Here is a 24434-nt window from a genome sequence, read left to right as displayed (position 1 = left end):
ATGGCGGCCCTGGTGTTGGAGGACGGGTCGGTCCTGCGGGGCCAGCCCTTTGGGGCCGCGGTTTCGACTGCCGGGGAAGTGGGTAAGCTAAGCAAGCCCGGGCAGGCAGCCGGATCTCATCCCACTCTGGTGCCCCTCGCCCCCCACTCTGCCCTGCTCCGACCCCGCCATTTTCCCGCCTGACACCCTTCGCGCTTCCACTCCTCACGCCCCAGGCAGCCCCCCGGGACTGGGGCATTCCCATCTCTGGGCGGTGCGCTGAAGGGTGCCCTGCCCGAGCCTCGCCCTACCTCTTTCCTGCAGTGTTTCAAACCGGCATGGTGGGCTACCCGGAGGCCCTCACTGACCCATCCTACAAAGCTCAGATCCTAGTCCTGACTTACCCTCTGATCGGCAACTACGGCATCCCCTTAGATGAAGCGGATGAGTTCGGCCTCAGCAAGGTAGCGCCTCCCAACTTCTTGCTTTCTTACTCAGATCAGTAGTAGTTCGAACAATGAGTATGGTATGTAAGCCCTTCAGGGGAAGCGGCTACACAAGCAATGAGATGGCTGTACTTAAATTTAAAGTGGATAAATGCTTTAAGAAGGCGGCCTGCTGGGGTCCTGAGAGAGGGTGCTATTCAGGGGCCCGTGGCCCAGTGGAGACTATCCTGCCCCATTGTAGTGAAGGTAGGAATCATCAAGTGGCAAGAGGTATTTGCAGTAGTTGTCCCAGGAGCCTTTTCCATACTGTTAGGTTTGAAGCCAATCTAATCCGAATTTGGTAAGGATCCTTTGGAGTTGAGCACTGCTTGGGTGGGATAGAGGTCCCACTCTTGCCATCATTGTGGGTCCCAGTTGACCTGCAGACCCAGTAAGAGTTGGTATGGGCTTCTCCCTCCTTTTGTAGTGTTCTTACCATCTGGGTGAGAAAATTCTGTTTTTCTCCTGAAACTCAGTGTAGTTGCTACTCTTCCTCTGGCATTTGGAAATCAAAATACCCTCCGAGTTGAAGTTTAATTCGTTTCTTTTTGGTGGTTTTTTTTTAAGCAACTTGGATAATAGTTGCTTTAAAAAACCGGTATATCCCAGATACAGTGTTCATAGCGTCGTGTTACTGTGATTCCAGGCTTACTAAGCAAGCAGCTATTCTTGCAAACAAACTCACTGCCATTGGGTTAGATTCCAACTCATAGCCGCCCTATAGGACAGGGTTCGGAGACTCAATCTTTATGGGAGCGGAAAGCCTCACCCCTCAGCAGAGCATCTGGTGATTTCAGACAGGTGACCTTGCAGTTAGCAGCCTATGCTGTAACCCACTACGCCACCATGTTCCTCCGGCAACCATGAGATTCTAAATTTGCCATCCAGATAACCTTGGTACTGGGAAGACTCGGGATAATAAATGCATTTACTGTTAAACCTGGAAAAGACCGTTTGTCATCATAAGCCTGTAAACACATTCTAATTTTACGCCGGTAATTTATGAATTGGGTTAACATAGGCCAGTCTTTAGCTCCACCAGCTCTAGGCCCACTGACAGAATGGAGTTGACAAACCTGTAAAATCGAGGCCCTGGCCGGCCAGTGAGTGCACCCACCTGCACCTTGAGAGGACTCCACCTGCCCGGGAGGGCTCTTGTTACCTTCTCAACCACCAGCTCCCTCCCTTTCATTGGAATGCAGTGTAAATAGGCCACTCCCTCCCAAGTAAACTCCGCTTTCTCCATTTACTTGCTACATGATTGTCTGTGATTGACAGCTGTTTTTTTTTTTTAGCTGGCCCCTTTGAGGGTATGATCTCGTCTCCTAAATAAATGTCCGTTGTCGATGCCATGTGTCGGGTATATTGCTCCCGAGTTCCTTTTCCTGTGGCCAGGACATGCCCGTGTGTTGTGTGTTACTGTTTAGTGTTGGGGGGCAGCCTGGTTGGTGAACGGAGTGATGGAGGTGGTGGTGCAGGTCATTCAGTGTAACTGCCATAGATGGCCCATGGCCATATGGGGCGGGGCGGAGGGGCGGGGGGAGGACCTGGGGAGTTACTTGGCCCAGAGCTTCCTCTCATGATTTTTTTCCCCATCGACAGTGGTTTGAATCCTCGGGGATCCATGTGGCAGGACTGGTGGTGGGAGAGTGCTGCCCCACGCCCAGCCACTGGAGTGCCACCCGCACCCTGCATGAGTGGCTGCAGGAGCATGGCATACCCGGCCTGCAAGGTATGCTGGTTGAGCACAGCTGTGTCCAGGTAGAAAGGATTACCAGAAGGGCTCTCTGTAGGACTTGCTTCCAATATGCTCCAGAGGGAAGGTTTGGATTGGGATCTGGGACTGTAGGAGCCAGATGACATCACTCAGATGGGAGATTCCTCCAGTTTATGGATAATCGTATTTTATCACCACCAGGTGCTTTCTAAGCAGCTCTCATACGTCATACCATTTCATCCACAAGCAGCTCAACATCTTAGTTCTGCAACTTGCAGTCTTTTTTTTTTTTTTTAAAGCACGGCCCGCAATAAAATTGTCATACGTTAAATAATTCCCTAATATCATAAAAAACACTCAGGCAATATTCAAAATGTATCCAAGTCACCTTTTTTAAAAAAATAACTGTTAGCTTGAAGCTGTATCTAACTAAACAAGGCTTATAGTTTGTATGTGGTTGATCATTCTCTTTAGTCTAAGGATCCTGAGTCTAAATATTGAAGGAAAGTGGGTCATTGATTCCATTAGAGGCTCCCTCAGCCATTCTACTTCTGTGGTGTTATTTAGCATCTTCTGTTGTGCTTTGGTATTCTTTCCCATAAACCAACAGGCCTAACACTGATTCAGTGAAGACACATTCCAGTCAAGAACCCTTCATGGCTGCACACTTCACAGCGCAGGCCTGTAGACTAGCTGTGGGTGGTTCCTGTGCTCACATGAAAGTATTTGTAGAAGTTGATCCTCGTGTAGATTTGAGTGAGATCTTGGAGGGCGTGCTAATTTTGACAGGCGTGGACACGCGGGAGCTGACCAAGAAATTACGGGAGCAAGGGTCGCTGCTGGGGAAGCTGGTCCAGAATGGGACAGAGCCTTCAACCTTGCCATTCGTGGACCCCAATTCCCGTCCCCTGGTGCCAGAAGTCTCCATTAAGGTAAGGCAGGCAGCAGATTGGGAGCGTGCTCTAAGCTGCGTGAGCCACAGGGGTTACACTTTGCTCCTAGCTGGTGTGAACACTAGGGGCAGTGAGAAGAGGGATGGGGGTCAGGGTAGGGGTGGGGCTGAATACCTTCCACTGATGGCTGACTTGTTGCTCTTTCCACTTCTATTCCTCAGGCTCCACGAGTATTCAATGCAGGGGGTACCCCTCGGATTCTGGCTTTGGACTGTGGCCTCAAGTACAATCAGATCCGGTGCCTCTGCCAGCGTGGGGCAGAGGTCACTGTGGTGCCCTGGGACCACATGCTGGACAGCCAGAGTGAGTAGCTCGGGTGCACACAGGGTCTTCCACTAGGATGAAAAGGTGGTCTCTTGGTCCCCTTGCCAAAAGCCAACATGAATTGCAGCAAAGATGAAGATAAGACTTTCTGCTCTGATGGTAAGAGCTGCAGGTGTATGTCTTGCAGTTAAAATACTGGTTTTGATCTCATGTCTTCTGCTCACTCCAGAGTATGAGGGTCTCTTCCTAAGTAATGGCCCTGGTGACCCCGCCTCCTGTCCCAATGTGGTATCCACACTGAGCCGTGTCTTAGCTGAGCCTAATCCCCGACCTGTCTTCGGGATCTGCCTGGGACACCAGCTGTTGGCCTTAGCCATTGGGGCCAAGACTTACAAGATGAGGTGGGACTCGGGAGAGGAAGGCACCTGCCCCTTTGAGATGAGGGTTGGGGAATCTTGGGAATGGGAATCGAGTTGGTGTTTATTGGTGTTGAAACAGGAGGGGGTGGCTAGTGAGAACAGTGAGAGCAACAAGAAGCTCGCTTTGGTTTGCGGTAGTGAAGGGAGGTTGGAAGCAGCCTGTGACTTAGCTTGTCTCCTTCGCCAGATACGGGAACCGAGGCCATAACCAGCCATGCCTGCTGGTGGGCTCTGGGCGCTGCTTTCTGACATCCCAGAACCATGGGTTTGCCGTGGAAGCAGACTCGCTGCCAGCAGGCTGGTCTCCTCTCTTCACCAACGCCAACGACCAATCTAATGAAGGCATTGTGCATGACAGCCTGCCCTTCTTCAGGTGAGCCGGGGCGGGGGCGGCCTGGCAGGGTTACTGGGAACCTCCACAGCTTGGAAGCCCTATGGCCCTTAAGGTTGTGAAGGAGAAGTCCAGCAGCAGACAGGAGTTCTCCGCCCACTACCATCGGCGAGGGTGTCGGCGCCCGTCCCTGTGACGAGGACAGGCTTCGTAACCCATCTCTCCCATAGTGTGCAGTTTCACCCAGAACACCGGGCCGGCCCTTCGGATATGGAGCTGCTTTTTGACGTCTTCCTGGAAACTGTGAAGCAGGCTGCAGCTGGGAAGCCAGGGGGCCAAACAGGTGAGCCCCGGAGGAGGAGGAGGAGCGAGCTGGGGACCTGAGGACCTCAGCCCAGGCTGGGCTGAGCAGTGACAGGAGTTGCCTCCAGGACAGGCACACGATGGCCGTGCCCCAAGAAACTGATTAGTGTGGTTTCAAGGTTGGGGGTGTGTGGGGGGAAGGCAAACAGAGAGAGTTGATTCCTGCTGCTTCTCCTGGAAGTTCCCTGTGGGGTCCTCAGTCCTGCCTTCTGGGCCGCCTCCTGCCGTTCATTGAATGCATGGCACATTCAGGACTCTTCTGTAACGTCAAAGGGGTGGACCCTATAATGCTCGCTCAGAACCTGTTCAAGGTCAACGCTGTGGTTCCCTCTGTCTCCACAGTCCGAGAGCGGCTGACCGAGTGCCTCTGTTCCCCTGGGCTTCCCACCACCGGCCCTGGGCTTCCGCCGCTCAGAAAGGTGCTCATCCTTGGCTCAGGGGGTCTCTCCATTGGCCAAGCTGGAGAGTTTGACTATTCGGGCTCTCAGGTAAGACATGGCCACGCCCGCTCCCTTGGGTGTGGGGACCCTCAGGCATGTCTGAGGCCTCTACCTCTGTTGTCGGGAGACACTGACTCAGGAGAGGTGAGGTAGAGAAAGAGGAGGTGATGGGGATTAGGAGTTAGTTCTTAGGCACTTGGGGTACACAGGGAGGGAAAGAGGAGGAAGGACCGTCATAGACGATCCTCAGTGTCGGTCGCTGTCCCAGCGAAGAGGCTGATGTGCCCTGCTTAACCTCTTAGGCGATCAAAGCCCTGAAGGAGGAGAACATCCAGACCCTGCTGATCAACCCCAACATCGCCACTGTGCAGACCTCTCAGGGGCTGGCTGACAAGGTCTACTTCCTTCCCATCACACCTCACTACGTAACCCAGGTATGACGTGAGCAGGGCGTTCCGTGGTCATTCTGTTGCCTGTTTCTAAAGGCCTTCAGCCCACTCCCTTCCCTACAAAGCCACATGCGCGCTCATTCTCCCTCCTACCTCAGGTGATCCGTAACGAACGCCCAGATGGCGTGCTACTGACGTTCGGGGGCCAGACAGCGCTGAACTGCGGCGTGGAGCTGACCAAGGGCAAGGACAACGTGCTCGCTCGCTACGGAGTCCGCGTGCTGGGCACGCCCGTGGAGACGATTGAGCTAACTGAGGACCGGCGTGCCTTCGCCGCCAGGATGGCAGAGATCGGGGAACACGTGGCCCCCAGCGAAGCTGCAGATTCTCTGGAACAGGTTTGGGGAGGGGGTGGGTTGAAAGCGGAGTGGGGTCACTTCCTTCATGCTTTGGTTATTCTGCCTCTAGGCGCCCTCTGAGCCACAAGAGGTCAAGACCTTGACCTGTCTGTCCGTGTCCTGCAGGCCCAGGCCGCGGCCGAGCGACTAGGATACCCTGTGCTGGTGCGTGCAGCCTTTGCCCTCGGGGGCCTGGGCTCCGGCTTTGCCTCCAACAAGGAGGAGCTCTCTGCTCTCGTGGCCCCAGCCTTCGCTCACACCAGCCAGGTGCTGGTGGACAAGTCCTTGAAGGGATGGAAAGAGATTGAGTACGAGGTGGTGAGGGACGCCTACGGCAACTGTGTCACGGTGCGTGGTGGGGAAAGGCTGGGAGTCGGGGCCCTTGGAGGAAGAGGGTTTGGTGTCCTGGTGGGGTCCAGCCATAGAGGCAGTAGGGCTGGGGGCATTGCTGCCCACCCATCCTGACAGCTTTTAGCAATGACTCCCGGTGGACCCTCCCTTCACAGGTGTGTAACATGGAGAACCTGGACCCACTCGGCATACACACGGGGGAGTCCATCGTGGTGGCTCCGAGCCAGACGCTGAACGACCGGGAGTACCAGCTCCTGCGGCAGACGGCCATCAAGGTGACCCAGCACCTGGGAATCATTGGCGAGTGCAACGTGCAATATGCCCTGAACCCTGAGTCTGAACAGGTGAGACATAGGCCCTACAGCACATGTTCTAACTGTTGCCTCCTCCCCGTCCCTGTAGTGGTCAGCCTTTAAGGCCAACCAGCCCTGTCCTGCAGACACTAGAATTCAAGCCAGGACCATCTTTGCTGTGGTTGGGCCTTGGGGCGGGCCCTGTGCTACCTACCCATCCCTATAAGGGCCCATTGCCGTCAAGTTGATGCCAGCTCATGTTGATGCTGTAAGAAGAGTAGAGCGGATTGCCCCCAGCTGGTGGGTTCAAACCCCTGGCCTTTCTGTTGGCAGCCAAGCACTTTAACCATTACACCACCAGGGCTCCTCCTCCATTCCTTTGCAGAGCCTTGTTTCCTTAGCCGTTTACTGCTCACTGCCTCCCCGCTCTCCCTCTGCAGTATTACATCATCGAAGTGAATGCTCGGCTCTCCCGCAGTTCCGCCCTGGCCAGCAAAGCTACTGGCTATCCTCTCGCTTACGTGGCGGCCAAGCTGGCTTTGGGCATCCCTCTGCCCGAACTCAGGTACGAGGCGAGAGGGGGAAACGGGCTGTAAGGAGTGGGGCCTGGAAAGGACATTCAGGGGAGAGGGATGCTAAACGCCGTAGGTGGCCTGAGTTTATGGTCTGTGGAGAGACCTTATCTGGAAGCTCAGGCTATACATCTCCTGCTCTGTTCACCGGCTCCCAGGAACTCCGTGACCGGAGGGACGGCAGCCTTTGAGCCAAGCCTGGATTACTGTGTGGTGAAGATCCCCCGCTGGGACCTCAGCAAGTTCCTGCGGGTCAGCACCAAGATCGGGAGCTGCATGAAGAGTGTGGGTGAGAAAGGCTTGCCCCACACAGCCCTTCCTCAGACCTGGCACCGCCTCGGGCCCCCTCGTACCAGGAACCCTCAAAGGGCCCTAGCGTGCCTTTCGAACTTCTGTACTGGCAGCTTCTGGGAAACGCGTGTCCTCAGAGGTAACGGGGACATTGCCAAGTAGGACAGTAGCGCTCCGCAGGAGTGGGACTCAGAGTCATCCGGGACTCTGTCAGGCACACGTGCCGTCCCCACGCCCCAGATGGTACGCCAGAATCCCTGGAGAGTCTGCTGGGCCCCAGACTCTCAGCTCTGTTCGTTCGTTTTATACATGAGTAACCTGCGGTGCCCACAAAAGGAACTTGGCAGAGCCAAGAACTGGGAGGCTCACCGGACTCCTGGCCCCATGTTTTCCTGTTGCCGACCTTGGCCTTCGTCTGCAAGGCCAGTTCTCTGAAGCTGCACCCACGGCATTTCAGCTTCGTGGCATTTTGCCCTGGGCTTCGTCTCTCGGCTGGCGAGCCGGCTGGGCATTTTGTTCACTGTGTGAGTTTAAGTAGGAGACTTGAGGGATATAGTGACTGCTCTCGGATGAACCCCTTCTCCATCCCGGGAGCACAGGGGCAGCCATGCATAGCCTACCTCCTCTTCCTCTGAACCCGTTCTGCCGTGGTCACTAAATGAAATATTGTTGGACCGTTTAAGACCGGGTGTTTCAAGTTCAGAGCAAGCCACCAACTCTTTCTTTTTTCTTTTATATGAACAGGAGTTGTCTTTGTGAACAGTGGATAGTGGGAACAATCACCTCAGCGGTGGTGGGTGGGAGTGTGCTTCCTCTTGGTGCCCCTGTAGTTACTGCAGACCATTCCGTCCCACGTTTCATCCCAAACAAGCACCTGCGTGCCTGCACTAGCCAGCGTGGCCCCAGATCTCACGAGCAGCAGTGGCCTTTAAACAAGTCTGAGCTCGGATGGCATTTCAGGATATTTAGAAACCGGACAAGACTGCCAAGTCATTCCTTCTGGAGATAAATTCCTGTTCATTTGAAAAGTTAACAAACATTGGAGTGAAGCCATAATTAAATTGTGGAGCAAAGATGTAGGTTGAAAACAGAACAGTCAAAGGTCGAGCCCTCGGTGAAACATTTAAATGTTTCCCATCCACTCTAGTCTTTTTAACATGGGATCTCTGGCTACTTTGTAACTTTTAAGTAGGGTACAGGAGTCATTGGCAAATGAGAACATGTGTTTTGGTCAAGCAAAAGTAATTACCTGTAAGCTTATCACACACACACGGTGAACTTGGATGGGTGTGGGGGATGTGCGTTTCCAGATGTGCACCCACCCAGCAGTTTCCAGGCAGACATGCACAAGTGTGCTGGGGTTCTGTTTTTTCATGGCAAACCCTGGAATAGCATAAAGCTATTTGTCAAGTATTGTATTGCTCTATAATACAATTTTTCTATTTGTAGAAAAATTCTATTGAACATTTTGAAGCCCCCTTGTACAATCACATGACCAAAAATCTAAACACAATCTACTCCCTTAACACAGTAACCTCGTTGTGGTGGTTTTTAAAAAGTTTAGGAGAAACCTGTCAGGGTTTTAAATAGGGGGAGGGGGAAACACTTAAGACAGCAGGTGCCTAAAAGGGGAAGAAACTAAGCAAGCCTGGGAGGAAGAGCTCCTCTCCTTCCTACAGTAGAAATCTAGCTAGCGGGGTGTTGTCTTTGCTTGCCCGATGCCATTGGGTAGATTTTGACTTGGTGACCTGGTGATGGAGTAGAACCGCCCCGTAGAGTTAAAAAAAAAAGCTTTAAATAAAAATGCTCGGTTGTGTTGTAAAGTCTGGTTCAGGATAGCTAGCCTATGATCCAAAGCGCGGGAGACATCCTGCCTCACTTGGGATGATGAGGACCTAGACGTGCCCCAAGCTGGCAGCAGTTGGTGCAGTTGCATTATGGTAAATGTAAGAAACCACTGGCTGTAAGGTGTTCTGACAATTTGCACACACTATGGGGAGGCAAACAAGATGGAAAACAGTATGTATTCTCTGATCATAGAGGAAACCATAGAGAAAAATATGTTGGGGGGAAATCCTGTAAAATGTCTGCTGAATTGTGCTTGGCTTCACTTGGGCTGGGAGTGGTGGATCATCAAAACATTGTAAAGCTCTCAAGGATGGGCTGATGCCAGATGGTATCACAACATGAGTAAAGTGCATCCAATAACTGGAGAACCAGCAGGGGCTTGGGCCGCTGTGATAAGCTGTCATGTGGTCCAGCATCCACCTGCCTCTATGGAGCCTTTTAATTCCCATGTGCCTGAGCAAGGAAAACGTGAAGTCCTGGACATTTGCAGGCAAAAAAGCTGCAAGTGTAGGATTTCTCGCTGAGACCTCTTATCAGGGAGAGACTCTACCTGGGGACTTGACTGGGGCACCTCCGTGGGTGTCCTGAGCAGCAGCCTGCCCCGGGGCCTCAATCCTCGTGTTTTGTCCTCCAGGTGAAGTCATGGGCATTGGGCGATCGTTTGAGGAAGCCTTCCAGAAGGCCCTGCGCATGGTGGATGAGAACTGTGTGGGCTTTGATCACACGGTAAAGCCTGTCAGCGACATGGTAAGAACCCACCCCTCTTGGTAACACCCTTAAGGTGGGGCGCCCTTCTCCCCACCCCGGCCCATGAGCTTACAACTGCTGTGAGTGCTGAGCGAGGCCGTTGCTCATGTAGCAGCAGCTCAACCTGTTTTTACAGACGGATGGCCTGGATGAGAGAGGTTGTTCAAGTTGCTCAAAGCCACACCATCAGGAGGGCAGAGCCAGTATCTGTCCCTGGGGTGTTCATGGCAACGGAGCCTGTTTTCTGGGGAACAGCTTCCGTTCTGTCTCTCAACACTTCCTACTTCTCCAGCCGCTGAGTTGATAATGCTTTGCACTGGGCACACAGGACCCGGGCAGTGTCCATGACTATAGGGCTCACGAAGGAAGGTAACAGGCTGCAGTCAGGTGAGAGATGGGCAGAGCACAGCTTGAGTCAGGACATGGGACACCATTCTTTGGCGGCTGCTCAGAAAGGGCATGCCACTCTGCTGTAAGCCTCAACCTGACAGCATTGTCATTGAGCTCCGTGTGGGTCAACAGACCCAGTTCCCAGAATTGAGTGCCCAGAGGCACCCCACACCCATGAACCTCAGCCCAAAGGCACCGCAGTGCACAGGCTAGCCTTTTGCCCCGAAGCACTCCGTTTTACTTACTCTGTGGGCTGGGAAGTCTAGCCTGTCCTCATTGCTCTGAGTCCTGGCTTTGCTGCTGCTGCTGCTGCTGCTGCTCTTGCTCTGGTGTCACACCAACAGCTGCGTCAAGGAGCATTGCTGCACAGGGATCTCGGGGTCCAAAGAACACATTCTGTTCCTGCCCCTACCCCCTTCTCAGAGGCCTCGTTTTATGCCCAGCAGGATTGGTGAACCCCGTTAGCAATTACTCACTGGTGAATCCTATTAGTGCCTTCCTCTAATCAGACCTATGCAGCGGGCAAAGGCAATGGTTTGGTGGGAGTTAGGGAGGCTTGGGCCGGAAGAAGTGCATTCAGTAATTCACTGCCCCTGCAGCTCCCATGCCTAACACAGCTGCAGCCATGCCTGCTGTGAGTGGTGCGGGCAGAAGATTGGGAATTTCTCGACTTGGCATCCTGACCTCTCCTACCCCTGTACAGTCCTGCATCGACTGCCCGGTTCCTCTCTCTGTTAGGAATTGGAGACCCCGACCGATAAGCGCATCTTTGTGGTGGCGGCTGCTCTGTGGGCTGGCTACTCGGTGGAGCGCCTGTATGAGCTCACGCGCATCGACCGCTGGTTCTTGCACCGGATGAAGCACATCATAGCCCACACGCAGCTGCTGGAGCAGCACCGTGGGCAGCCTTTGCCCCCAGACCTGCTGCAGCAGGCCAAGCGCCTTGGCTTCTCAGACAAGCAGATTGCCCTCGCAGTTCTGAGGTCAGAGACAGCGTGAGGGCCCCGGGCTGGGGAAGGCGGGGGTGCACCTTTGTGTCCCTGGGAGATGGGCGGTGGGTGGGTCTAGCTTCCTCTGAGTTTTGTCCTGGACTCTCTCTACCCCTTTGCCGCGGCCTGCGTGTCTCTTAGCCTTTGTCTCCTTTAGCACAGAGCTGGCTGTCCGCAAGCTCCGGCAGGAGCTGGGCATCTGCCCAGCGGTGAAGCAGATTGACACGGTGGCGGCCGAGTGGCCAGCCCAGACCAATTACCTGTACCTGACCTACTGGGGCACCGCCCACGATCTCACCTTTCGCACACCTCATGTCCTGGTCCTCGGCTCTGGGGTCTACCGCATCGGCTCCAGCGTGGAGTTTGACTGGTGTGCCGTGGGCTCCATCCAGCAGCTCCGGAAGGTTCGAGAGCTCACCTTTCACACCAGTGTCTGCCTGCCTGCTCACAATGCAGTCCCGGCCCCTCTGTTTCTTGCTTGGCTTCACGACCAACCTCCACCCCACCCCCCAGGGGCTTTGGGGGGGTTCCTGTCCAGGGGAAGCTGGGGTAGCAGCCTCTGCAGCAGTGGCTTGGATGTTGTTTGGGTTGTCCGTGCCGCGGAATTGGGGACGCTCACCCCCACCTCCCTGTCACAGATGGGGTACAAGACCATCATGATGAATTACAACCCAGAGACGGTCAGCACTGACTATGACATGTGTGACCGGCTCTACTTCGATGAGATCTCCTTCGAGGTAAGGGGAGTGAGGCCAACCGGAGGGGGAGGAGGGGGCAGTGAGCAGGAAGGCTCTGCCCGCCCCCCAGCCCTTTGGAGACTCCAGCCGGCCCACCTGCCCGCCCGCTGTAGGTGGTGATGGACGTGTACGAGCTGGAGAACCCCGAGGGCGTGATCCTCTCCATGGGAGGGCAGCTGCCCAACAACATGGCCATGGCGCTGCACCGGCAGCAGTGCCGTGTTCTGGGCACCTCCCCCGAGGCCATCGACTCAGCCGAGAACCGGTTCAAGTTCTCCCGGCTCCTCGACACCATCGGCATCAGCCAGCCGCAGTGGAGGGAGCTCAGTGACCTGGAGGTACTGGGTGGGGGGTGCTGGAGGTGGATGGGACAGCGCTCATGAGTGTGTGTGGCCAGCCCATCTGAGCCCCCTGCCGCCCCCAGTCTGCTCGCCAGTTCTGCCAGACTGTGGGGTACCCTTGTGTGGTGCGCCCCTCCTACGTACTGAGTGGGGCGGCCATGAACGTGGCCTACACGGACGGCGACCTCGAGCGTTTCCTGAGCAGTGCGGCCGCCGTCTCCAAGGAGCACCCCGTGGTCATCTCCAAGTTCATCCAGGAAGCCAAGGTGCGCCACTGCGGCCAAGGCCGGCTCGGAGGGAAAGCCCCGGCTGGGAACTTGCAGGCACATCCTGGAACCAGGGAGAGAAGGGAGCCGCCTCCTGCCTGAGCTCACCCTGCCTCCTACCCACCCCTCACCCCCAGGAGATCGACGTGGATGCTGTGGCCTGTGACGGTGTTGTGGTGGCCATCGCCATCTCGGAGCACGTGGAAAACGCAGGCGTGCACTCAGGCGATGCCACACTGGTGACCCCCCCACAGGACATCACTGCCAAAACCCTGGAGCGGATCAAGGCCATTGTGCATGCCGTGGGGCAGGAGCTGCAGGTCACTGGCCCCTTCAACCTGCAGCTCATCGCCAAGGTGAGGAGACGGCAGCGAGGCACCACGGCCCCTGCGGGGTCTGCGCTGGCAGGAAGCCCCGCACATTCGCCCTGGTAGGGGTGGTGACAGTCCGCTGCCCTGGTGGCTCTCGGGGCGTCGTGGTTACTCATGAGTTGAGATCCGCAAGGTGGACAGTTCGAAAGCACCAGCCATTCTGAGGGAGACAGCCTGGGCTTTCTCGTCCCATGAAGAGCTGCACTCTCAGGACTCACGGGCAGTCCTGCCCTGTCCCACAGGGTGGCTGTGAGTCAGCACGGACTCGGTGGCAGGGAGTTTGCATGGCCCTGAGGGGGTGGTGCAGGAGGCAAGGTCAACCTCTGAAGGGCCCAACTGGTCTCCGTCTGCCCCTCTGCCTCAGGATGACCAGCTGAAAGTTATCGAATGCAACGTGCGTGTCTCCCGCTCCTTCCCCTTCGTCTCCAAGACCCTGGGTGTGGACCTGGTAGCCTTGGCCACACAGCTCATCATGGGGGAAGAGGTGGAGCCCGTGGGGCTCATGACTGGCACTGGCGTCGTGGGAGTCAAGGTAAGCAGGATTCCGGCCTGGGGGACAGCACAGATGAGAGTCGGTCAACGAACGTAGAGACCACGCACCGACTGTGCCCAGCAGGACCACGATGGGAGTGAGGTGCTTTTGTTCCTGGGGGACTTACACTCTAGTAATAGGCGGTGAGAGAAGCTGGGTCTAAGGTGCGCTTCCCTGTATTAGAGGAGAGATAGCTAAAACGCTGCGCGGGAGTGGGGAGACAAGATGAGTTAGAAACGGGCATAGGAGAGAGGGTCTTCAAATGAGGAGTTGGCTCACGGAGGAAGGACACTGAGGGCGGGGCCCTGGGCAGGAGGAGAGGGGAGGAGAGCCGGTGGTCTCCGGTGGGGTAGCATTAGGGGGGTTAGCACACTTGGGGTGCAGGACCAGTGTGCCCCTGCCCCTCATGGTGAGAGGAACGAGGGGGGTGTCCCTTCTTACATACTGCTCCCATAGGTGCCCCAGTTCTCGTTCTCCCGCTTGGCGGGCGCTGATGTGGTGTTAGGCGTGGAAATGACCAGCACCGGGGAGGTGGCCTGCTTTGGGGAGAGCCGCTGTGAGGCCTACCTCAAGGCCATGCTGAGCACCGGCTTTAAGATCCCCAAGAAGAACATCCTCCTGACCATTGGCAGCTATAAGGTACTAGCCGGAGGGGCGGCCGTGAGCCGGCATTGGCTCTCTGGGCCAGGTTGACCCTGTCATGGAAAATGGGACACACAGCCTCATCCTTCTGCTTTGTTCCAGAACAAAAGCGAGCTGCTCCCCACGGTGCGGCTGCTGGAGAGCCTGGGATACAGCCTCTACGCCAGTCTGGGCACCGCTGACTTCTACACGGAGCACGGCGTCAAGGTGCGTGCTCGAGGCCCGCCTGCCCCTCGGGCTGAAGGCGAGAGCTCCTGAGAACCCCTGCACTGCACCGCCGCTATTCGTACCATTAACGTCAGGAGCCCTGGTGGTGTGCTGGTTAAGTAAGCCCTGGGCTGGAGGCTAAAGCCCGCCCACGGGCGCCGCGCGGAGTTTAGCCTGGGACACCCTTGAGGACATTTCTGTTGTCACAAGCTGTAGCTGAGTCAGCACCCACGTCATCCCACCCAGCACTCAAACCAGGCCCACTGCCGGCCGCGCGGTACTGACTCACAGCAACCCCGGAGGACGGTGAAACGCCGTGTGGAGGGTTCCGAGATTGTGACCCTTACGGAGTAGAAAGCCCTGCTGTCTCTGGTGGAGCAGCTGGTGGTTTCGAACTGCTGATCTTGCAGAGCACAGCCCAACACAACCACTACACCACCAACACTCCGTGGAAAAGCAAAGTGGTCTAGTGCTTCCAGCCTCTGTGTGTGTGTATACATAAATCATGAGGCTTGTTCACATGGCTCTCCTGTTAGCCATGGTAGCCAATTTTATTATTTTTCCTCTCAAAAATTTATTTTGCCAACAGTGTTTTCAACCCTGTGCCCACTAAGAGGCAGCCCCCCTGGTTGCCATCCAGTGGGCCCTCAGTCTCCCCTCCCTTCAGGCCTCCCTAACCTGTGTCAGACTGACCTTGCCCTTGGGCCCGCAGGTCACGGCCGTGGACTGGCACTTTGAGGAGGCGGTGGATGGGGAGTGCCCACCGCAGCGAAGCATCTTGGAGCAGCTGGCTGAGAACCACTTTGAGCTGGTGATAAACCTGTCGATGCGCGGGGCTGGAGGCCGGAGGCTCTCTTCCTTCGTCACCAAGGGCTACCGCACCCGGCGCCTGGCTGCAGACTTCTCTGTGCCCCTCATCATCGACATCAAATGCACGAAGCTGTTTGTGGAGGTAATGGAGCCGGGCAGTCTGAAGCAGCTGGGCCAAGAGCCAGACTGGCTTTGTGGGTGTAGGGAGCTAGGAATCCCTGTAACACCCAGGCTCCCCATCCCTCAACACGACTGGTTTCCACTTGCAGGCCCTCGGCCAGATTGGACCAGCCCCTCCTCTGAAGGTACACGTGGACTGCATGACCTCCCGGAAGCTTGTGCGACTGCCTGGTGAGTGTGCCAAATGGCGCCGTGCCGAGGCGGCTGTGGGGCCCCAGAGGTTCCCTGCGTGAATGCCCGTGGCTGAGGGACCCGGCTGCCGTTCACTTGGCATCAGTTGTTGCTAATCTGGTGTGCCCCTGGGCCCACATCCTCTCATCCTTCCCCGTCCCCTCAGGCCTGGTGGATGTCCACGTGCACCTTCGGGAGCCAGGGGGTACACACAAGGAGGACTTCGCCTCAGGCACCGCTGCTGCCCTGGCCGGGGGTGTCACCATGGTGTGTGCCATGCCCAACACCAGGCCCCCCATCACAGACGCTCCCGCGCTGGCCCTGGCCCAGAAGGTGAGCCGGGCGCTCCGATTTCCTGGCATCAGAGACCTTGCCATCTACCCTTGCCTCCCGGGCCGGTGGTGCAGGAGTGGGTGGGCCTCACCGCCTGCGTCCTCTCCAGCTGGCAGAAGCTGGTGCCCGCTGTGACTTCGCCCTATTCCTCGGGGCCTCGGCTGAGAACGCAGGGACCCTAGGCGCCGTGGCAGGCGCAGCTGCCGGGCTGAAGCTCTATCTCAATGAGACCTTCTCCGAGCTGCGGCTGGACAGTGTGGCCCAGTGGATGGAGGTGGGACAGGCGTGTGGTGGGGGGCCATGGGCTCTCCCAAGCGAAAGGCTGCCTGCGCCCTTACACATCTTTCTGCCCTAGCACTTCGAGACGTGGCCGCCCCACCTCCCCATTGTGGCCCACGCCGAGCGGCAGAGCGTGGCAGCCGTCCTCATGGTGGCGCAGCTGACCCAGCGCTCCGTGCACATCTGTCACGTGGCACGCAAGGAGGAGGTGAGGGTGCACCGGGGGAGGGGCGTGGGGTCAGGACCCACTGGTCTGCCAAGGGAGAAGGGAAGGATGGGCACTTTTGAGGTCTTCCCCCATCTCCCCAGATCCTGCTGATTAAAGCTGCAAAGGCCCGCGGGCTGCCAGTGACCTGTGAGGTGGCCCCTCACCACCTGTTCCTGAGCCGAGAGGACCTGGAGCGCCTGGGGCCCGGGAAGGGGGCAGTCCGGCCTGAGCTGGGCTCTCGTCAGGACCTGGAGGCCCTGTGGGAGAACATGGCCGTCATCGACTGCTTCGCCTCGGATCATGGTGAGATGGCCCAGGGGGTCGGGACCTCCATTACACCTAGGAAAGAATGGGCGGGGGGGTCAGGCAGCAGCAGGCTGTTTATTTTTTATGATAGTTGCACGGACATCTTACACAATCTGTCATATCCGTTCACATACAATTCTGTTGTTCCATCCCATCGAGGGGGCTAAACAGTCATCAGGGCTGTCAGCTCCCCGTTCACCCCCCACCCCCAGGCTCTCTATTTTGGGGGTGGTAGTCGTGTGAGGTTGGTGGAGGTGCAGTCTTGGGGCCGACTCCCCAGGGGTGGCAATCGACTCTTTGCTCGCAGCCCCTCATACCTTGGAGGAGAAGTGTGGGCCCAGCGCACCCCCTGGCTTCCCGGGCCTGGAAACCATGCTGCCCCTGCTGCTGACGGCGGTCAGCGAGGGCCGGCTCAGCCTGGATGACCTGCTGCAGCGGCTGCACCACAACCCCCGGCGCATCTTCCACCTGCCGCCGCAGGAAGACACCTACGTGGAGGTGCGGGGCTGGCCAGCCCAGGGTGGGCCGGGCTCTGGGCCTTGCGCCGCCTTTGCCTGCGGTCACAGTGATTCTCTGGGCAGGTGGATCTGGAGCACGAGTGGACAGTCCCCAGCCACATGCCCTTCTCCAAGGCCCGCTGGACACCCTTTGAAGGGCAGAAGGTGAAGGGCACCGTGCGCCGTGTGGTCCTGAGAGGGGAGGTCGCCTATATCGACGGGCAGGTATGCGTCACCTCCTGTGTGTGCCCTTTCCAAGGCATAAGCTATTCCCTGAAGGTTGGTTCCCATCTCCCCTCACTCCCTACCTGCATCTTCTGTCTGCAGGTTCTGGTGCCCCCCGGCTACGGGCAGGATGTCCGGAAATGGCCTCAGGGGGCTGTTCCCCAGCTGCCCCCCTCCACTCCTGTTGCCAGTGACATGACCACGGTATCCACATCAGTGGGTGGGAAGGTGCTGGGGAGGGCCCTAGGGGAAAGAAAAGACGTGACACTTAGAACTCATCCCCCTGCCAGGTGGAGCAGACAATCCACCCTGAGACCCATCAGGCGGCCTGATGGTGGTGGGGCATGCACTGGTGGAGGCCAGGTTGAGTAGGTCCAGGGGATGAGCAGTTTCCCTTTTCTTAGAAGACTGATCTAAGGTGGCCTTGGATCTGCTGATGCATCAGGACAGGGTAGAGTGCCCCTGTGGGTTGCTGAGACCCCAGAGAAAGACCCTAGTCTCTCCCCCATAGGGGCTGAACTTGCTGTTGCTGGCCCGACACCACGGCTGGTGCATGCGGCTGATGTGCTCAGCTCCCTGACCCTGCTCTGACACAGGCTTGCCGGGACTCGGGGCTGCCCCTTGGCAGCTGGTTTGTTTGAGCCCGCTGGTGTTTGAACCCAGGGTCCAATGTTGTCTCTGCAGACACCCGAACGGCCCCGCCGGGCCCTCCCCGGGCTCCCTGATGGCCGCCTCCACCTGCCACCCCGCATCCACCGGGCCTCTGACCCTGGTCTGCCAGGTAAGGGGCCAAGCCTGGAGATAAGTACAACGGGGGCACCCTGACTCAGTGGGCTCCTCGACCCTGCGGTTCAGCTCGGGCCTCAGTCGGCCCCTCGCTACTATGTATGTATTTCCTCGTATGACCCAGTTGCCCAGGCACTTGTCTGGGCCCCCCAGGCCCCTGCCCTTGACCAGTGTCCTGAGCCCCCACCTCTCCCTCCCTCCACCCCAGGCTTACCGCTGCCCCACCTTTGCTAAGTCAGTCACCCAGCATGCGGTAGGCCACCCACAGCTTCTCACAGCCCTCTCTTGTTGTGGGCAGCTGTATCTCTCCGCCTGGGAGCTGGGACCCCACGGGGCAGCAGAGCATGGGGTAAATCGGGCTTGTTGGTTGCTGTGAGCCTGGCTGCTGCCCTTGCCCAGGACCCCTGTGCCAACTGGGAGGCCCCAGGGAGGGGGGACACCACTGCTCCCACAGCACGCCCCGGAACCGCTCCTGCCCGCCCCTAACCTGCTATCACTCCCGTGGTGTGAGTTGGCTTAACACATACACAGTGGCCAAGGGGCTCGGGACAGTGGGGGCTCTTCCTCCAGCCAGGCTGCAGCCTAACTTCTGTCCATTGCCGGACAGCAGCTGAGGAACCCAAAGAGAAGCCTGCTCGGAAGGCCGTGGAAGCAGGTGAGAGAGGCTACGCTGTGCGGACACACACCTCGGGTACCTCTGCACTGGCTCTGGAAGGGGACCCTCTGACTGGCCTCTTTTGCCTACCCCCCACTACAGAGCTGATGGGAACCCCTGACGGCACCTGCTACCCCCCACCACCAATACCTAGACAGGCGTCACCCCAGAATCTCGGGCCCCCTGGCCTGCTGCACCCCCAGACTTCACCCCTGCTACACTCATTAGTGGGCCAACATATCCTGTCTGTCCAGCAATTCACCAAGGATCAGGTGCTGGGAGAAGCTGGGTGGGGCACTCAGCGCTGGGAGGATTTGGGCAGTTGGCACTAGTGAGGGTGTCTGGGCTGATGTGGGCTCTTGTGCACCCCCCTCCCCATCCCCCGGTAGATGTCTCACCTCTTCAACCTGGCGCACACGCTGCGGATGATGCTACAGAAGGAGCGGAGCCTCGACATCCTCAAGGTTCGGCTGGGCAGGTCACGGTCCCCCTTGGTCCCTCTCTGGAAGGGCCTGTTGCTCCCAGGTGGGGCCTGAGCAGCCACTGATGTCCTTAGGGCCGTGCCTATGTGTTGGCTGCCCTCTCCAGGGGAGCCTGCAGCTCAGGGCACCAATGGAGGGCGGGTCAAGGCTACAATGGGACGCTGGGGAGCCTTCTCAGCCCCCGCCATGCACAAGTTGGTGAGACCAGCGGGCCTGTGCCCACCCCACCCTGGCAAGCCCCTGCTCACGTGGCGCCCCTGCCCCTCCGCAGGGCAAGGTGATGGCCTCCATGTTCTACGAGGTGAGCACACGGACCAGCAGTTCCTTCTCTGCGGCCATGGCGAGGCTTGGGGGCGCCGTGCTCAGCTTCTCTGAGGCCACATCGTCTGTCCAGAAGGGCGAGTCCCTGGCTGATTCCGTCCAGACCATGAGCTGCTACGCTGACGTGGTCGTGCTCCGGCACCCGCAGCCCGGCGCCGTGGAGGTGAGGTCGCCTGCCGGGCCCTGGGGCAGACCCGTCTTCTGTGGCTGCAGGTCCCGGGATGGGCCCCAAAGAGGGGGGCTGGGGAGGGTTCACCTGCTGCTGCCGCCCTTCCCAGCTGGCGGCCAAGCACTGCCGGAGGCCGGTGATCAACGCTGGCGACGGGGTTGGAGAGCATCCCACCCAGGCCCTGCTGGACATCTTCACCATCCGAGAGGAGCTGGGGACTGTCAACGGCATGACGGTGAGGGCTGTTGGGGGAGGGCGGCTGCTGCCAGGGCTCAAGGAAGCTGCCTCCCACGCCCGCCGCCACGGCTGTGCAGTGGGTGGGTGGGGCCTCTCCTGAGCGAGCTTCTCTTTAGGTCACCATGGTGGGTGACCTGAAGCATGGGCGCACCGTGCACTCCCTGGCCTGCCTGCTCACCCAGTACCGGGTCAGCCTGCGCTATGTGGCGCCACCCAGTCTGCGCATGCCACCCAATGTGCGGGCCTTTGTGGCCTCCCGTGGCACCAAGCAGGTGAGACCCCCCACCCCCCAGCTCAGCCTGGGGAGCCAGCCCTGGCAGGGGCAAGGGTTGGATAGCCCGAGCCCGGCTGACCCCCCTGCCCCCCAGGAAGAATTTGAGAGCATCGAGGAGGCACTGCCCGACACGGATGTGCTCTACATGACTCGAATCCAGAGGGAGCGCTTTGGCTCGGCCCAGGAGTACGAAGCTGTGAGTGGCAGGGCCAGGGTGCAGGAAGCAGCCAGGCTAGAGCTACTGGGTGTCCAGACCCGGGACAGGGAGGCGGGTCAGCCCCTCGGTTGGGATCGCGGTGTGTGGGTTTTGAGGGCGCCATGGGGGGAAGCCAGGCTGGTGGCCTCTGTAGCTGCTGCTGCCCCCCCTCGGAGAGGGGTTTACGGCCTCCCTGTCCCTACAGTGCTTTGGCCAGTTCATCCTCACCCCCCACATCATGACCCGGGCTAAGGAGAAGATGGTGGTCATGCACCCCATGCCCCGTGTCAACGAGATCAGGTGACGAGGGGCCTGGCCTGGAGGGTGCGTCCGGGCTGGCTGCGCGGTTGGACGGGCCACATGTTAACCCTTCCCCTTCTCTCGCAGTGTGGAAGTGGACTCAGACCCCCGAGCAGCCTACTTCCGCCAGGCTGAGAACGGCATGTACATACGCATGGCCCTCTTAGCCACCGTGCTGGGCCGTTTCTAGGGCCCGCCTTCCTCCACCTCTGTTCCTCAGGCCCAGCTGCTGGGCAAGGAATCCTGGTGCCCCCCACGGGGGCAGCACAGTCGAGGCTCCGGTCAGCTCTGGACACACATGCAGACCCAGAGCAGGCTTGAGGTGCTGCACTGGATCTCGAGAGCTGGGGTCAGGCCTCAGTGGGGCCTGGGCCCGGTCTGCCCCGTCCCCCTGCTGCAGTCCCTTTTCTCCTGACCTAATAAACAGCCGAGCTGCCTCTAGTGCACACTTCTTCCTCAGGAGCACAGTCTTCTAGCACGAGTGGTAGTAACGTCTTTTACAGACCTTTCTGCTAGAGAGCGGAAACAGCTCCAGAGCACGAGCGGCCTCGCCGGGCAGGACTGAGCATCTTCTGGTCCTGGCTGTAGGGTTCTGGGCAGGGGCGTGTTTCTCTTGGTGCGCTGCCTGCAGTAGGAACAATGATAGCAGAGGTAGCCTGAGGCTCTGGCCAGTGGCCGGCACTTCTGACAAAGCAGCCGGGCCTCTTGCCGGCTGTGGGGTGGGCCCGGGCTAGTGGTTACAGGAGGCCGAGCAGCTGCTGGGGCCTGACTGGCGAGGGTCATTACCTTGTGGTTCCCCAGCTGCCATCATACTTGAGCCCCTCCTCCCCTCCCTGAGAGCCCTGGCCTCACAGTGAACTAGGGGCAGGGGCAAGTGCCATGCCAGCGGTGTGCGAGCTGGAGGCACTGGGGTACAGTAGTGCAAGGGGTGGGGGCCCCCAAGAATTTGTGGGAAAATGGAATTAAAGATATGTAACTTTTCCTCAAACTTCTTGAGAGGGTTTTTGTGGAAAGTTTGTTGGGAGCGCTTCCATCCCACGAACGTAATGGCATGGAAATCTCCACACGACCTCTCTGGCCACAGAGCAAGGCGCTCTGGGAGTGCAGTGAGTTCCAGGTGTCAGCAGTTGACACCCCCACCCCCACCCCCAGCTGCTCCACAGGAGTGATGAGCTGTCTGCCTGCAAAGACGGAAGCCCGGAGGGCCAGTTCCACTCCGTTCTCCAGGCTGTCCCTGAGTCAGTAGACTCGAGCAGGAAGTTTTGGATGCAGAGCACTAAGAAACAGGAAGGTGAACATGATTTCGGGAAAACCGAACTTCATGCAAACGGGGATAGAGTAAAAGGAACCCTGTTTCCTTGTTTCTTCAGTGTGAACAGGCTCTTTCTACTTTCGTCACTTCCTACCATTTTATAGATGAGAAACTGGCTGAGTTGCCTGGTGACTTGCCTAAATACATAGCTAGGCCTTGTATTAAAACAAAAAGGGAAAAGTCATCCTTAGTCTTAAGGGCATCCAAAGCTAATGGGAGTGGCCACTTGTACAAATCGACGCGGAAAACAAGTCTTCACGGTCCTGTGGAACCCACTTTGAGAAAGGAGACGGCACAGAAGCCAAGGGAGCCTTGCCTGGGAGCGCCAAGGTGGAGAGGCTAGAGGGCCTGCTCGAGGTTCAAGTTAGGCTTCCACGGAAGTAGTGACAGTCACAGGCTCTCAGGAGTGGGGCTAGGTGCACTGCGACGTACTGCACTGGGAGCTGGGACCTCCGTGGGCCTGGTCTTTCCAAGTGGAGATCCTGACAAGTTGACTCCCTCTCCAGGCTCCTGGAAGACTTGGTTGGAAGGTTCCAGACAGTATCGTCTAGAAACCTCTTTTCAGAACTTGAGCTTCCCTTTTGAAGCTATTACATTCTCAAGTACTGTTAAGTCCTGGAAATCTGTCGCACACACATTCCCACAGAACCCGCAGAGAGCCTTGCTCTCAAGTGCCAGCACCCGCCTTTGCAGCCCAATGCGCGCGCGCACACGTTCTACTCAGTCGTGAAGCAGTGGGAGGTGTTCCTGCACCGAGCCTTTGGCTTTTTCTAATCTCATAACACAGCTCTGAAGTTGAATAAACCTCTTTACAACCAGAAATTACATCTTAGTGCATTTGGGAATTAAGACAAAAGAAGCCAACAGCAAAATACAACCACCCTTAAAATGATACACCTGAGCCTGGCCGTAACCTTGTCGGTTGCGTTCCATTAGGGGAATCCCATCTGGTTTTCATTAAGGGTGGAAAAGTTTGTTTTACGTTCCCCCTCCTGAGATACTTAGGGAATTTGGATCTATTTCTTTTTAATTATATGACGAGCACTGTTATAAGAATTTGGCAAAGATTCCATTTTTTAACTTGAGCCTGCCGTAACCTTGTCGGTTGCGTTCCATTAGGGGAATCCCATCTGGTTTTCATTAAGGGTGGAAAAGTTTGTTTTACGTTCCCCCTCCTGAGATGCCTAGGGAATTTGGATCTATTTCTTTTTAATTATATGACGAGCACTGTTATAAGAATTTGGCAAAGATTCCATTTTTTAACTTTTGGATGAACCTTTTAAATCATCTCCAAACCTACCACCACCTAATATATTTGACGGGTGTCGCTGCAAGGTCGCTCCCCCCACAATTCACAGTCTGATAGTGAAAGTCCCTCTGACGTAGTCCTCGTTCCACTTTGCCACCAGCATCTTGTCCTTGCCTTCCGCCACTAACTGAGCTGCAATCACCAGGCGGTGCCCCTCAGGATTCTGAGTTGGAAAGGGTAGAGTTGGAAGTCCCAAGTGGAGAAAAATAGCCCTAGAATGCTGTACCATGCTTTCGCCAGATCCCACAGACAAGACCCTGGCTCTAAGGCCTGAGCACAGTCCTCCGAGGCTTAATGTCAAGAAGAGGGAGGTATTTGTAGTCAGATCTAGCAGATGGCCAAAGAGAGTGACGTCTGGGGCAAGGACGTGGGATTGACACCATCGTTTCTGGCCTGAGGCTCTGTGGTGGTCAAGTGGCCACCAGATGTCCTAGGGCTGGTGAAGGTCTGGGAGAGGGAAGGAACAAGAAGAGGCAGTTCGCAAAGAAGGGATCTAGAAATGGTGGGGAGAGCTGTGAAGTCTGCAGACGATTAAGCATTAGAAGCGGGACTCCAGAAGACGCCAGATATGGTAAATCTGTCATGGAGGCTGGGAAACAAATGTCCAGGAGCAGGAGTATGAAACAGGCAAGTCACCCAGCCTGGGGGACGTTGGGGGGCCATCAACTACCCCGAGTTCAACAGAAGCCCTGCACCAGCCATACTCAGTCGAGGCTGTGCTTGAATCCATAGCTACAGCCAATGTGTCAACCCATCCGACCCCTATTTTACCATACACGAGACGTCCTTCTCCGGGGCCCCTCATGATAACATATCCAAAGTAGGTGGAGGCAAAGCCTCACCATCTTCACTTCTAAGGAGCATTCTGGTTGTTAATTCTTTCAAGTTCTGACAGTTCATGGTATTCTTTAACCTTCATTGACAACACGCTCCGATTCTCTGACCTTTCCAGTTAGCGACCCAATATGTAGCCGCATTAACCCAGTTAGTCTTTGTAGTTTCACCTTGGATCTTGGATTAGATATGTATATGGACACCGATGAAACATACAACTTTCGGGGAGGAGACG

At 57.1% G+C, this 24434-nt stretch overlaps 1 protein-coding gene and 2 long non-coding RNA genes across 7 annotated transcripts; 1 reads left to right on the top strand and 2 right to left on the bottom strand.

Annotated features, from left to right (window-relative positions):
* CAD (carbamoyl-phosphate synthetase 2, aspartate transcarbamylase, and dihydroorotase) lies at positions 1 to 21185 on the top strand. 5 transcript variants are annotated; one of them, XM_045294147.1, is made up of 45 exons: positions 1 to 82; positions 304 to 443; positions 2067 to 2196; positions 2971 to 3113; positions 3296 to 3437; positions 3628 to 3799; positions 4005 to 4190; positions 4379 to 4491; positions 4854 to 4999; positions 5254 to 5385; positions 5499 to 5738; positions 5865 to 6086; positions 6245 to 6433; positions 6823 to 6947; positions 7113 to 7243; positions 9728 to 9840; positions 10969 to 11213; positions 11377 to 11623; positions 11858 to 11956; positions 12070 to 12294; positions 12381 to 12563; positions 12701 to 12919; positions 13299 to 13466; positions 13923 to 14105; positions 14211 to 14315; positions 15028 to 15267; positions 15395 to 15476; positions 15643 to 15809; positions 15919 to 16083; positions 16165 to 16296; positions 16398 to 16599; positions 16910 to 17100; positions 17184 to 17324; positions 17427 to 17528; positions 18009 to 18105; positions 18409 to 18459; positions 18721 to 18765; positions 18868 to 19037; positions 19155 to 19229; positions 19519 to 19731; positions 19847 to 19972; positions 20091 to 20246; positions 20343 to 20444; positions 20650 to 20744; positions 20832 to 21185. In XM_045294147.1, exons 1-45 carry the CDS (start codon positions 1 to 3, stop codon positions 20932 to 20934), a joined length of 6735 nt encoding a protein of 2244 aa, XP_045150082.1. In that variant the 3' UTR covers positions 20935 to 21185. The 5 variants fall into 5 exon arrangements, with proteins under 5 accessions (XP_045150082.1, XP_045150081.1, XP_004710191.1 ...); XM_045294146.1 differs by having other exon boundaries at positions 18718 to 18765; XM_004710134.2 differs by lacking the exon at positions 18409 to 18459.
* LOC123522152 lies at positions 8236 to 11185 on the bottom strand. The gene is made up of 2 exons (XR_006680441.1): positions 9914 to 11185; positions 8236 to 9777 (listed from the first exon to the last, which is right to left on the bottom strand). It is a non-coding gene; the product is annotated as an uncharacterized LOC123522152 (long non-coding RNA).
* Positions 14852 to 19411, bottom strand: LOC123522151. The gene is made up of 3 exons (XR_006680440.1): positions 19164 to 19411; positions 16920 to 17567; positions 14852 to 16635 (listed from the first exon to the last, which is right to left on the bottom strand). It is a non-coding gene; the product is annotated as an uncharacterized LOC123522151 (long non-coding RNA).
* Positions 21186 to 24434: the final 3249 nt, after the last annotated feature.

This window comes from Echinops telfairi, unplaced genomic scaffold (assembly GCF_000313985.2).
Source record: "Echinops telfairi isolate 266 unplaced genomic scaffold, ASM31398v2 ScPeMD7_2573;HRSCAF=3158, whole genome shotgun sequence".
Taxonomy (NCBI): Eukaryota; Metazoa; Chordata; class Mammalia; order Afrosoricida; family Tenrecidae; genus Echinops; species Echinops telfairi.
Note: the sequence above shows the minus strand (reverse complement) of the source record. Positions and strands in the feature narration are given on the sequence as shown.